This window comes from Typopeltis vanoorti, chromosome 1, assembly GCF_054136105.1.
Source record: "Typopeltis vanoorti isolate ZY-2024b chromosome 1, IOZ_Tvanoo_1.0, whole genome shotgun sequence".
NCBI classification, from domain to species: Eukaryota; Metazoa; Arthropoda; class Arachnida; order Uropygi; family Thelyphonidae; genus Typopeltis; species Typopeltis vanoorti.
Window position 1 is genome coordinate 73,755,987 of NC_143549.1, and position 15,198 is coordinate 73,771,184.

A 15,198-nucleotide genomic window follows, 5' to 3' on the forward strand; every position below is an offset into this window, starting at 1 on the left:
TCTTTTTATTCTATTACCTTCCAATGGTAACTAACCAGTATCTTGGAAATTTGCTCATATTCAATCCATTCCTAAGAACAGCAAAAAATCTTTTATCTTCAAATTACCATCCAATTTCTAATACTTCAATTCTTTCTAAAGTAATAGAGAAAACCATTAATTCTCAACTTCTATACTACCCAATACCTCTCAAAATAATAATGACTGCAAGTATGGATTCCACAGCTTTGATCAGGAGATTTCCTTACACTCCTTACTTTGACCATCCACTTTTTGGACAAAACGCCATGGAAAAGTTTTGGGAATCTCAAGTTGTTGATCACGAGATCTCTATAGAATTTATTTGGTTTTGTTAAGTCAGCTTCCATTATATGGGCTGTTTCTGGTGGAAGAATAGGAACATTAATGGATGGATGGGTGTATCTATATATATATATTTATAAAAATAAATTTAACTGACTAGAACCCGAGAAAGTATAACAAAAACCTTTAATACATCACGACTAGTTTCATCGGTGCTCCGACCTCTTCAGGTGAGAAATAAAAAACATAAGATATAAAAATAACAAGGTAAAAAACATGGACTTTCCAGTTTAATAAAAAGCAGAATAGTAACAGTCATATTTGAATACTCATGCCAACGGTAGCACGCGGTCACCTATTCAAATATGACTGTTACTATTCTGCTTTTTATTAAGCTGGAAAGTCCATGTTTTTTACCTTGTTATTTTTATATCTTATGTTTTTTATTTCTCACCTGAAGAAGTCGGAGCACCGAAGAAACTAGTCATGATGTATTAAAGGTTTTTGTTATACTTTCTCGGGTTCTAGTCAGTTAAATTTATTTTTATAAATGTATACATCCCGAGTAAATCCTAATTTCAATAATAATATATATATATATATATATATATATATATATATATATATATATCAGAAAATCAACATGGGTTATTACATGAAAAAATTTTATATATAAAATTTTTTCCCATTTTCACAGGCATCTTCAGTAAGAAATGACTGAAACTGAAGCACATGCACATATAATAACAAATTAATATGTGCATGTAACAGAGCCACGAGGTATGCTATCATATAAAATATCACAAAGATTTATGCTATACTACCACATGTTAGTATTTACATTAATGCAATGGTTTGAATAATTATCTACCTTTGGATAAAATGCCATGGGAAAAATTTTACGTATCTTGAGATGTTGCTCATGATATCTCTAAGGAATTCGATTATGCTTATCATTGTTTGATTATCTGCAAAGAATTTGATTATGTTGCACAAAGGTCTATTAGGTAAGCTATCATCATATAAACAGGAAAATGGACATATGAAAAAATTAATCTGGAAAACTTACATGAAAAAAATTTTATACAAAGTTTTTGCCTATTTTTAAAGACATCTTCAGTATGAAATCACTACAATGAAGGCACATATAACAGAAATTAAGATGTGCATGTAACAGAGCTATGAGGTACTCAGTTTTATTTATAAGGTACTCAGCTATGAGATACTCATATTAGATATCACAAAGGCTTAGAACATACTGACATATGTTAATATTTAAATAAATGCAAATAGTTTGGATAATCAGTAAAGTAGACTAAGAACTGGCTATATGACAACTATCAGAATATCCCCTCATGGCTCTGTTCACAAGCCTCCTGTTCATGAACACATGTATCAATAATACTAGGAAAAATTTATACACAAACTCATTTCTTCTATACATTAAAATATCACGTGCATTCTTTGAAAACAAACAATAATCACTACTTAAAAGCCAGTAAAAAACTCCAGTTACTTTTCAGCTGCTCTTACAGCTAATTATACCTAGGTTAGATGGGAAAATGAAGATCATGTATGGAGAATACTAAATTGATACAGTAAACAATGGAATCAAACAAAAAGTGAATGTCTGCCACCATGTCTTATGTAAAAATACCAAGAGTCAAAAGAGGTGAATGAACCGCTGCCATTTGTTGTGTAGAATCAAATCACACTATCTATGTCTGCAAAGAGTTTGAGTATGTTTAAGACATGGTATGATGAGATGTGTGTGATAAAAGCTCCCAGATGAGTCTTTGACTCCATGAGGTCTTGGGTAATAATAATCTAAGTGTGTGTGGGGGGAGTGTTTCCTTTTTAGTTATACGAGTCATTAATCTGGTCCTGTAACATGCCAGAAAATAGATATTCAAGGAAATGCACACTACCAATTATAAAAAATCAATAGCATATGTGATATTATTCTTATGTGACACCTCCAGAGAATCCAAGGATTCATTGCGGAAGGGCATTGTATTTCGCTAAATACATCTCACCCTCTCCACAACTACTTAATATGATACATAATGATCTATTCTTTAAAATACAATGATAAATGAATGTTTTGAATATGAATGTAAGTCAGCCTTTTGTGTATATTTGTGCTCCCATGATGCCTATTAAATTCATAGACAAATAATTAATGATAATGTTATCAAGATGCTTCACAGAAACAGCAAAATCTTACCTTTTTTTATGAATCCCACCCAAGAAAGGTTGTAAATTTATAATACATCTTGTGGATGAGCAAATGAGAACTGTTCATGGAAACCATGGAATTTTTCAAGGAACTTCAGGCTTCCAATAAGCAGAACAGTGGTTTCACACCAGGCAATGAAAATCATTTTCCATCTAACAACATTCACAAACATTCATACCTACAGCAGGATTCACACCACAGCCTGTTAGTTTGAGTGGAGACCTTATCCACTTGGCCGACCAGGCAAACAAGCCAAAAATATACACTTTTGTCTATAATGTGATAGGGCAGGAGCCTGCAAAACTGAAATAAATCAAACTAACAGATGTTTTTAAAGCATAATAGACAACTTCTCGAATTAAAACTGCTTACTACTATATATCAATAAGGTGAAAGAGCAGACAATGTCCATCCATTATCACACAATCCCACCATAACTATCGTACTTACTATTACTGATTATTTGAGAAAATGACATTTGCTATATTGCAAATGTCATCAATAATGCATAAACCATAATACAAATTAACCATTATACTAAAGCTCATAATGAAACACCCATTGAAATCACGATGTAAACCTGATTCATTTTGAATAAGTTAGCATGTGCTATATCGTTTTCTGCAAATTTTAAAGTTCACGAGTGGTTTTGGTAGAAGAAAATAAATTTTATGTTAATCTGAGTGTAATAAACTATTTTGCAATCTGCCCTAGTTATTCACTTGAAGCATGCTCACATAATAAGAAAATACCCCAATCCGTTTAAAACGACTTCGTTAAAAATATATATATTTAATTAGATATAGGGACACAGATATTTTAGATCCGGATGTTACAATTTCAAACAGTAGTGGAACTTTATTGCACGACCAAGATAATAATCTTATGTCAATAAAACTCATTTTGTAATGGATTTCATTTCATATCCACGAATTAGAAAACGCTTCACACTAAAGAAAAAAACATTCATTTTATTCAGAAAAGGAAAAAAAAAAAAAGAAGAAGAAGTAAAGAAATGACAACTGTGGCGAATTTAAACATCAGGACATGAGAAAGTTCCTTTGGATTCTCTCAATAAACACAGATCAGATAAGTTTTTTCGAGAAAATTAAAGTATTGTTTTAAGGCGATTCTGACAGCAGCGGTAAATATTTGATATCAAGTTTTCATATACAAACCCCCAGAATTTCATCATAGTAAAATACTGTATTTCAGTTGAATCAACGCTGTGTATCCATGTGAAAGCCAATGCATATATGTTTGATACTTTTTTTTCTTTCTGTCCAACAGTTAACTTTGTGTTAAAATACACAAATCAGAAAATTTCCTAATAGATTCCACAGTTCATTCGTGCCATAAACAACTAACTCACCATTCAATTCATCAAGAATTGTTTCTCTGTTCATATCCATACTTGTGGATACAAAGCACGCACACACACACTTTAGATGTGTGCAATGTAAATATGGCAATTTCACTTTTGAAATATAGCAGTTTATAATACGAGCTATCACGAAAACAGAGAAACCAAGCAAACTATTCGTACATAACTGCCAAACTACCCTCAACCAGAAATGGCAACTTCTTTCGTAACAGCGTTGAGGTACAGGAAAGCGAAACCGGTAAAAGAGGAAGTACGTCACAATATACTAGAATACCCTCTATGGAAATATTTCACAAAACTGTCAAGTCCAGACAAAAAAGTAGTTATAAATTTTTATTCAAAATTACAACCGCAAAAAAGCATTATTACTCCATAGTAGCAACATTTTGTAAACCTGTTATTCTTAATATTATTCCACACCACCTAAATGCACGACTATCCTAATTTAAATGCACGTATGTTTTGAGTGTTTATTTATTAATTCTAGTTTTTTTTAGCATTATTTATAAATTAGCAATTTTCTCATTATTATTATTATTATTATTATTATTTGACACCTCCAGGGAGTCCAAAGACTCATCGAGGGAGAGTGTGCCAACAGCATCGAACGATTGGTCCCCTTCCAACTACTAACCGCGCTCAAACTTACTTAACTGAGCCATTAGTAGCAGAGGCTCTACCAATCGACCAACCTTTCTCATTAAAATAATAATAATAATAATAATAATAATAATAATAATAATAATAATAATAATAATAATAATAATAATAATAATAATAATAATAATAATAATAATAATAATAATAATAAAAAAAAAACTGCAAGCAACCTATTGCAGTCACAACAAAGAACTCATTCGTGAAGTCGTTCAAATCGTAAAACTAGTGAGTGTGTGGTCATTGGTTTATCTATTTTGCAAGAAAGAGAGTGGAAATGCCACTATTTCGGATTAGGCTTGACCAATTGAGCTACAATTAAAAAGGTGTCCCTTTAACTAAAATAAAAAATCAAATAAATTCTCAAGATGTCTGTGTAGCCCTGGGAAAATGGAATTTGCACCTATAGCGATAGGCATCCGTGAGCATGACCATTGCAACTTCTACTCAAATCTTTTACTAAGGCAACTTTTAATAAGCCTTTCTTCGGCATGGAACGCATTCTACTTCAGACAATAATATAGTATGTGGATAGCTGCCATGATATGGCAGTAGTTATTTGTCATATTTTCCTCTCCGGATGTCTACATAAAACAATGATAGCTTCGGCTGCTGTTTCTGATGGCTACAGATAGTGTTTGCTTCTCTGAAGACTTCAAAAGTTAGCACTGAAGGACATGCCTACATCGCTTTGGAAATAAAAGGTATTAGTAGATAGCTTATACATGGTATGAATGCACAATATGTTCCAACATTTTGTAAGATTGACATTAAATACATGTAATAATAAATTTTGATTTAACTGTATGCAAAATTAGGAGGGGGGAAGACTTCAATGCTGGTAAAGTAACAGCGAAAATATACACAAAAATGGCAATAATGAAACTATTTGCAGGATAGAAGTCAAGAACAGCTCAGTTTGCTGATTTGGCTGAAGAGTGGATGGCATCTCTACCGTCTAATCAACAGACTGGTTTTGAATTCCACTATAGCATAGGTGTTTCTGAATGTCTTTAGGTATTAGATGAATTTCACCACTGATTGTGAGGATATCACTGTCCTCACGGAAGGCCTGTAATTGCTTGAAAATGCCTCGTGTTTGGACCATAGAACAAATTTTTTGTATTATGTAATCACTAATACATCCATGGTACTAATGCACTATAAGATTCGAACATTTCATAAGTAGGATTCAGTTTTATAAAAGCCTCATGCAGATAATGAAGTGTCACCATAAAAGCATTTAATTACACAACATAGTATAATATATTGTCCATGATTATTTCAATAGTTAATATTAGATAAAAGCAGTACTTTTGACACCTCTCAAATGATATCAGTCAAGTTACGATAGATGTTGAGGACGATTTATTATATAAGAAGCTTAAATTTATTATTATTATTATTATTATTATTATTATTATTATTATTATTATTATTATTATTATTATTATTATTATTATTATTATTATATGCCAGTCCTTTGTGGCCAAGAGGTCAGTGCATCTGCTCTCCTGACAAGAGGCTGTGGGGTTGAAATTCCACCAGGGACATGGATGTTTGTGATTGTCCTTCTAACTCCATGTGGAAAGGGCATCTTCAACCCTACTACTTCTAGCAGAGAGCTTCATCCCCAAAAACTGTGAGGTTGGAGGTGTCCATGTGGTTACACCTGTACCTCATAAGATTTGGAGGATGAAGCTCATCACATACTTCAACAGTCCTGTGGAAGCATGTGAAATGCATTGATGTAACATGTGAATAACTACCTAATATTATTATCTATTATTATTATAATGATGGTTCTACAGTCGATTTTATTAAGTTTATGGGATGAAAAACCTGTTTCTGAGAGAAAAAACCCGCTCGTCCATGCCATAGTTCGATTAACTCAGGAACTGCTCGAAGAAAGGCTTAGAAAAAGTTCCTCCAGTCGGCGACTTGACTTGAACTTAAATCTAACATTGGTGGCTTACACAGAGAATGCAAGCATCATTTCAACTAAGCTACACAGACCTATGATATCGTAATAATGTGTTTGTGTGTTTGTTAACTTATCAGCTCTCCAGCCAAAAAGGCTGCGATTTTGAATCCCGCTGCAGGCATGGATGTTTTGTGATCGTCTGTGAAATTACTAGTGGTGATGGTGGGTGGTAGATGGCATTGGTGTAGTTACAGTTTGTTGTAGTTGGTGAAGACAGAGAGTTGTCAAGTAGGTGCCCTCCCTCGAAGAGTCCTCTTGAGCTCCCTGGAGGTATCATGTAATAATAATAATAAGTGTTTAATAATAATATAATAATAATAATAATAATAATAATAATAATAATAATAAGTAGTTGGTGAAGACAGAGAGTTGTCAAGTAGGTGCCCTCCCTCGAAGAGTCCTCTTGAGCTCCCTGGAGGTATCATGTAATAATAATAATAAGTGTGTGTGTGTGTGTGTGTGTGTGTGTGTGTGTGTGTGTGTGTGTGTGTGTGTGTGTGTGTGTGTGTGTGTGTGTGTGTGTGTGTGTGTGCGCGTGTGTGTGTTATATCTTAGGCCTGTATAGCTCAGTGGAACAGGGGATTGCATCCTCTATTCTATGCCATCCAATGATAGAAGTATTTTGAAAATAATTGATTTATGTGGGAATGTATACTATATGGAGCCTGTGTAGCTCAGTGGATGTAGCGTTTGCATACCACCGCGCTTGGCCGCACGAAGGAAGACTTCGTTTCGAGTCTAGTCGGCGACTAGAGGAAATTTTTCTAAGCCTTTTTTCCACCGGTTCTCGAGTTAGTCGATCTCTGGCACGGGCAAGCAGGTTTTTCCTCTCGGAAACTCGGGTTTTTCGTCCTGTAAACTCAAGAAAATCAACCGTAGAACCCACATTATTTCAGACATTAAATATATTGTGTTAGGGTTAGGGACCACGAGATGGCGGCACATTTGAGCCGTCTCTCTTCACTGCGTACCGCTTAATTAGTGATAGCTTTGAGCCATCTGTCTCTGATTGGGTACCAGGTACCAGTGGAGATTGAACTGCCCACTCAGTCTCCAAAAGTTAGATAGGGCTAAATGGCCTCGCCTACTCCCGTATACGGGAATAAAAAAAGGCGTTAGCTTATTTTTTTTTTTTTGTATACTATATGGTTTTTGTACTTTGTTACAATAGTTTTGTGAAATTATGTTTACTGAAATGCAATGACTTTCCAATGCAAAGTTATTATTAGTTTATTATATATTCTTAATGGCTGTACAAAACAATCCAGATCATTTTTCTCTAGGAATCTGTTGTAATAACTATGGCTTAAAGTTCTGCTTGGCACTGGATTTCGTAAAACTGGATTTTATTTGCAGGATAGAATTCAAGAAGAGCTCACTTTGCTGACTTGGCATCTCTACACTCTAATCAACAGGCTGGTTTTGAATTCCACTATAGCATAGGTGTTTCTGAATGTCTGAAATTTTCTATGAAATAATCTAAAATTAATTATGCCATTATTTTGCTTGTTTTCATTCAGGAAACGGTTCCTGAATGAATATAAGTAAAATAATGGCATAATTAATGACATCTGTGAAGCTCAGTGGAAGTGGTGCTTCTGGAGGAACTTTTTTTGAAGACTTGCTTTGAAAGTTTCCAAGTTAGTCGATCTCTGTCACAGGGAAGTGGGCTTTTTTCTCCCAGAAACTCAATTTTTTCATCCTGTAAACTCAAGAAGATTGACCGTAGAACCCGCATTATTTCCGACAGTAACATATCCTGTTAGAGTTAGGTACCAAGAGATGGCAGCACTTGCTTTCCCATCTCAACGTGAGTCGCCGCTTATAATTAGTGATAGTCATAGGCCATCTCTATCTGATTGGCTACCAGTGGAGATTGATCTGCCCCTCAATCTACAAAAGGTGAACAGGGTTAAAAGGCCTCACCTACTCTGTATAAGGGAATGAAAAGCACTAGATTATTATTTTTTAACTGATGCAGTTTGCAAATTATTTATTTTTAGCATAAATTTCAGCAAGGTTTCATGGCCATCTTCAGTCAAGATGGCCCTGATTTATATAATCATATGGTAATATGTCTGGAATTGTAGATGCACACAGTCTGAACTGTGCAATGATAATTCAGACTGTTATTCTAAAGTAATACATGATATTTTGGAAGGTTTTTTTCCACTTGGTTAGACTATAAAAATTTAGTTTAATCCTTTATCCAAGTGTAAGCAAACAAAGTTTGCGCCTGAAGTATCTCTAGGCCTGAGGCAACTCGTGGTAAAGGTGGACCAAGCTCTCATCACTCCTTGCTTTAGTATCTCCCATAAGACGCACAAATAAGACGTCGCAAAGGAATTAAAATTCTCTGAGCTTTTTCACTGAGAAGGGGATATTCATCTTTTACTTGTATCCAAAATTCAGTTAATTCCATGCTGCTAATTTTTTTTTTCATTTGCTCTCTCTTGGTAATGGTTTGTCTCGTATGTTTGAACTGCGAACAGGAAATTTATATTTTTCTTAAAGAGGAAGACCACAAGTATACCGAAAATTTTGTGAATGAAGATTTTTTGGTAAAACTAGCATACTTATGTGATATTTTAGAAAAGATGAATGCTCTGAATCTCTCCCTAATTCAACATTAAGAACGCGAGAAGCCGACAGCTATTCATATACGAACACAAAATACTGAGAAAGTTCGAGAACCTACTAAAACAATCGGGAAATTTAATTGTTGTAGAGTGCCATCTAGTAACCATTTGTAGAGGCTTCTGCAAACAATTATTATTAAGTGAGTTACTGGTTTACACCAGGTCCGCTAGATGTCGCGTCCGATCACATTGAATTCAAAATGGAAATAAAATTATGAAAATTTTGTAATCGCGGTGCCCCTGTGAGGAAGCCGCCGCTCCCCAGGGCACCGCGGTACACACTTTGGGAACCACTGCCCTAGCCAAACCTAATAGCAAGCACGCGCCCTGAAGCGCTCATATATTCGCCTCCTATTGGTCCATTTTGATAAGGTCTCACTGGTCTGACAGCTGTTACAAACTCATTGGTTTTTTGTCAGAGACACTGTTTAAGTAAAGGAAATATCTAAAAATAAGGCAATCCCCCGGACCACTCCTACAATTCGCCGAAAGATCGTCCAATTCAGAGTTGATTCCACCGAGAGACAGGCTCACCCTACCACTGTGCAGAACTGGTCCTATTCCAAGAAAAAGCACCAACCGACATAACCCCTCAAGGACCACACCAGAAGGCACTTCCCCCAATGCTCTCTCAGGCAAAACTCTTCAGAAATCTTAAGCCCCCTTAGTGGGGAAAGACACTGTATAAATAAAGGTCTCTCTAAAAATTAGGCAATCACCCAGACCACTCAAAACGAGTAACCGAAAGATCGTCCAACTCAGCTTTAGTTTCACTCAATGAAGGCTCACCCCTGCTACTGAGCAGAATCGCTCATATTCCAGGGGAAAAGCACCCACTGAGACGGCCCGCATCCTTCACGAAGACTCAAAATGCTCTCTCAGGCAAACCCACCGAAAACCAACAAACCTCACTGAGAGAAAAATCCCAGAAGAAACCTAAGAGAGCAAAAAACCCAATACTAAGAAACGCAAAACGTAGCTTTTTACAAAGGTGAAGTAAAATGCTTTTATAATCCCTGCGATCTGATAAGCTTACTGTGTAGGGGGGTGTTTATGAGCTAAGTGCTCCACCCGAGTAGGTGCGAGTTATAGATCTTCTTAGGTCTCCTATATTTGGAGAAATTTGATTCATCATAATTTGCTGCTTGTTGTACTAGTTCATTTGAATGTGAAGACGATGTTGAGAAGAACTTTACTGCTAAAGATTGCAGGAAATAGTAGATATAGGAGATATTTGTGTCCCGACGAAGTTGAACATTTCTGATATACCATGGCGCATTTAAAATTATGCGTAGGCATTTGTTTTGTGCTCTCTGCAGTTTGAGGATATTTGTGCTTGAAGCGTGTTTCCAGGCTGGGGAACACAGAAGTAATAATAGGACGAATCGTCAACTGATAGAGGAGCAATTTGATTTTGGTATCGAACTTACTGTTCCTATTGATAAGAGGGTAAAGCTTTGCTATGACTTTTGATGCCTTTCTACATGAGGCTTTTGTATGTGGACTGAAGGTTAGTTTCTTTCCAGCAGTATACCAAGCTACTTCTGCTCTCCAGAGAATCTTGATATTAAATAGGAAGATGACGTCTTTAGGAGATATTGAGTTTTTAGTGAAAAGCATGGTGACGCACTTCTAAGGGTTTACTTGAATCTCCAATTGGAGAACCAGTGCTCTAGTTTCAGCAGATTTTCTTGTAGTTTCTTGGTGACAATATGCGGTTTAGTAGATCTGACTAGTATAACTGTGTCGTCAGCATAGAGGGCTATGATAGACGACATTTGATTGTGCGGTATGTCCGCCATGTAAATCGAGAAAAGTATCGGTGCCAGAAGGGACCCTTGAGGAACTCCTGCCAAGATTCATCGCTGGTAGATAATGCACCGTTTATTTTGACTTGCGTTCGTCAAAGAAATTACTTTATAAAGTGGCCCAGATCCAATGGAATGCTGGCTAAAATTAGCTTATATACTGTAGTAGTTCAATACTAAGGAATTATCGATTAACATTTCTGGCATAAAGGGTGAAGCAAATTGCTTTTCATACTCCCAGCTATCTGATATGGAAACGGTGAGTGGAAAAAGATTTTTGTGAACCAATTGCTTGCCCTGAACGGGCTAGTGGATTATATATCAGGATTAGAGTTTAAGATGGATTTTGGTCTTTTATGTTTGAAGTAATCTGAGTTTGGTTTGAAATTTTTAAATATTATAGAGAGCTGTCAAAATGGATTAGGTTTCTAGATAAAATCTCTTTCTGGAAGATAGTGAGGGGCTTGCTTTGCTAAATTTATGCAGCATTGTGGCAAGTGAGGCAGTTAGAGCTGATGTTAGTTTGAGCTTGTTTGCTCTTGACATGAAGGAATCTGAGTTCATGCCGCCTCACCATAAGATTTGGACATGGATGAAGGTTGAATGCCTTCCTGTGCTGCTGAATTTGAGGTATTTCGATCTGGAGGGCGACCTGCTTGGTTATTTATGGTGTCATTGCATGGGGGAGCATGGTTTACACTTGCTGATCCATGATTTTTTGGGTGGAAAAGGCACCCCTTGTAATTAGCGGGATGTGATCCTCTACAGTTAGAACAACAGGACGGTGTAGTTTTTTTGGCTTGGTGCAGGTGTTGGACTGGTGTCCCTCCCCTCATTTCAGACATCTATAGGAAGTTCTGCACAGCTTTTGGGCGTGCTCGAATTTTTGGCATCTGTGACATTGCCCTCATGATGCCTACTTCATTAGAGGCTCGGTTGTAATTTTGAGCCTGCAAATATCTGTTGCTACATATTCCTTTTCTGTGTGTTGCTGATTTCGACCAACACCAGCGGGATTGGCCTTTTATCAGATCTCAGCAACCCTGACTTTGATTGGGAGTTTGATCGGTTCAGCGTTTGACAAGCTTAGGAGTTTGGTTGGTTCAGTACCATGGCATGTACAACTGCAAGGACTAAAAGTCGATAGTGCATGGGAGGTAGTTAAGAAATGTTTGCATGAAGCAATGGCTGACTGCATGCCTAGAGTCCGAATAATAAATCAAGTAGGGGTTAAATGGATGAATAACACCATTAAGCTTGAGCTGCAAAAAAAAGAAACAACTATGGAGGGAATTTAAGGAGAAAGGTGACCGGCAGGCACATGAACGGTATAAAGCGCAGGCCAGAAGGGTAACAAGTGTGGTAAGAAAAGCAAAAAAGGATTACGAAAGAACATTGGCCATGCAGGCTAAAGAGAATCCTAAACAGTTTTTTAGATATGTAGCAAGTAAAAGGAAAAATGTACATGGCAAAATTATTTTAAAGAATGCCAATGGTAGGGAGGTAACTGAATCAGTTGATATAGTTGAGTTACTGAGTGAGCACTTTGCAAGAATATATCATCCAGATGGTGACATTGCAGAAACGAATGTACCAGTAGATTATACGGGAATTGTGGTGAATGAGGTGGAGGTGAGTAGTCTATTGCATAACCTCAATGTCAATACATCTGTGGGATTGGATAGTATACCAGCTCTTGTTGTACTAGAAGCAGCTAAAGAATTGTCAGTACCCTTGACCATTTTGTTTAATTTGAGTCTCGGGTCTAGGTTAGTCCCGAGGGGGGTGGAAAGAGGGGAAAATAGTTCCATTGCATAAAGTTGGTTCCAAGACAGCTGTTGTAAATTACCGACCGATTAGCATATCAGGAATCATTGTCAAGGTCTTAGAGAAATTAGTCAAGAAAATAATACAGGATTGGATAGATGAAAATGGGATATTGTATGGGGGACAACATGGTTTTGTGAAAGGTAGATCATGCCTCAGTAACTTGCTCACGTTTTATAACACAGTGAAGGCTGAACTGGATAGGGGTAATGGGTTTACAGTAATACTACTGGACCTTGCCAAGGCTTTTGATAGGATACCACATAGAACCCTAATCAGTAAACTGGAGCAGATGGCGATAGATATAGGGTTGGTGAGATGGATAGAAGGGTGGTTGAAGGAGAGATACCAGAGAGTGGTTTATTCAGGAGTGGAGTCTAAAAGGCGGCTTGTGACTAGTGGAGTGGCACAGGGTTCTGTTCTTGGACCACTGCTTTTCAATTTGTTCATCAATGATATAGGAAAGGATTTGAGAGGAAGTGTTTACTTGTTTGCTGATGATGCAAAGTTGGGTAGAGCAATTATGAGTGCACAGGATGTCAAAATTTTACAGGATGATTTGGATAGTTTGGAGGACTGGGCTAGGAAAAATGGATGATCAATTTAATGTGCCAAAGTGTAAGGTTATGCACTTTGGGGTGAAAAGAATAGCAGCAGTATATCGCATTGGTGGAACCATACTCCAGGAAATTGATGAGGCTAGGGATTTGGGAGTGTTGGTGGATAGGGAATTGAAGTTTAGGGGCACATTGCAAAAGTGACTAAAACAGCTCACCAAATCACTTGGCTTCTGAAAAATACTTTAACATTCAGAGACAAACAAGTTGTTGTTCCTCTGTATCGAGCCTTCATAAGAACCCATCTCGACTACTGTGCCCAGTTATGGGCACCAGGGTTTCTTCGTGATGGGGAGGAAGTGGAGAGGATCCAGAGACGAGTGACCAAGATGATAGCAGATCTGTGGAATGAACCTTATGAGAATAGGTTGAAGATTTGTGTGTTGCAGAAATTGGTCGATAGGCGAAGGAGGGGTGATATGATTGAGACATTCAAATTACTGAAGGGTTTTTATAAGATTGATCCAGAAGATATTTTTGAAAATATGACTGGTGGTGGGAGGACTAGGGGCCATGAATGAAAGCTGGGCAAGAGCGTGGTTGACAAGGGTATTAGAGCTAGGTTTTTGTACTTGGAGAGTAGTGAATGAGTGGAATAAGCTTCCAGAGTCTGTTGTGGTTGCTACGACCGTGAATGAGTTCAAAGGCAAGGTATGATAGATACTGTGTGAATGTCGAATAGTTGTTCTTGACATGATGTTAGGGCCTCCCTCGATGAGTCTGTCGACTCCTTGGAGTTGCCCGGAACAATAATAATAATAATAATAGCTTTGGATGTTTGTCTTAGAGGTCCACTGACAAATCAGGTAGACACACTCGTGTGTCTACCAGCAAAACAGTATTTATTAGAGTTTATGATTCCCTAATATCGGGGGGAAAGGAGTGTCAGGATCTCACTTGGCCACCGAGCGAAAACATACCTCCCTAAAGTACCATTAATCCACCACTGGCCCTCTTTGCGAGTGGGGTCCTATATGGCCATCAGAACCTCGTGCATATTTCATGCAGAGGGGGAGACATGAGGTTTCGAACTGTGTTAGCTCCAGTGCAATGTGATATTCCCGAAAAACCTTATAAAATTCAATCAGGCAGAGTCTAAAGCAATACGTCCGATCACGTCAAAACTCCTACTCAATAATAAGGACACAGGACGCAGGACATCAATGGTGCAGAGGGTGAAGCTTGACGGTTTTTTTATTCTCAGTTGTGTTTCGGGAGCTGTGATGGGAGAGATTTATGAGCTATTTTAGCTCGCCATGTGTTAGGATGGTTTTTGATCTTTTGTGTTTCAAGTGGTTATTACCGTCATAGTTTCCGGCTTGCTGTATTAGTTGGTTTGGATGAGTAGATGTCTTCATAAAGAATTTTTCTGCTGAAGATCGTAGTAGTGAAGAAATGTAGGGGATATTTATGTCCCAGTGGATCTACACGTTCCTGACGAACCACGAGGTGTCCAGGATCATCCATAAACATTTGTTCTGTAGTCTTTGTAGCTTTGGATGTTTGTCTTGGAGGTATGGCTCCAGGCTGGGGAGGCGTATATAATTATGGGACAGATTACTGTCTTGTAAAGTAGAATTTTGTTTGTTGTGTTTAGTTTGCTGTGTCTGTTGATCAAGGGGTACAGCTGGGTGATAACTTTAGATGCTTTGGTGCATTCACTCTTGATGTGGCTGTTGAAGCATAATCGTTCATTGAGATGTATTCCGAGGTATTTAGTTTCGGTTTTCTAGGGAATTT

At 37.2% G+C, this 15,198-nt stretch overlaps 1 protein-coding gene across 2 annotated transcripts in view; it reads right to left on the reverse strand.

Annotated features, from left to right (window-relative positions):
• LOC150110089 (uncharacterized) overlaps positions 1-4,150 on the reverse strand; it is a 196,522-nt gene extending 192,372 nt beyond the window's left edge. Inside the window, exon 1 of one of the 2 annotated variants that reach the window (XM_090391262.1) lies at positions 3,915-4,150. In XM_090391262.1, the coding sequence (XP_090247388.1) occupies positions 3,915-3,954 (40 nt within the window). In that variant the 5' untranslated portion in view covers positions 3,955-4,150. Of the gene's footprint in view, positions 1-1,174; positions 1,218-3,914 lie in introns of those variants that run through there. The other variant, XM_090391271.1, reaches the window with a different exon arrangement.
• Positions 4,151-15,198: the final 11,048 nt, after the last annotated feature.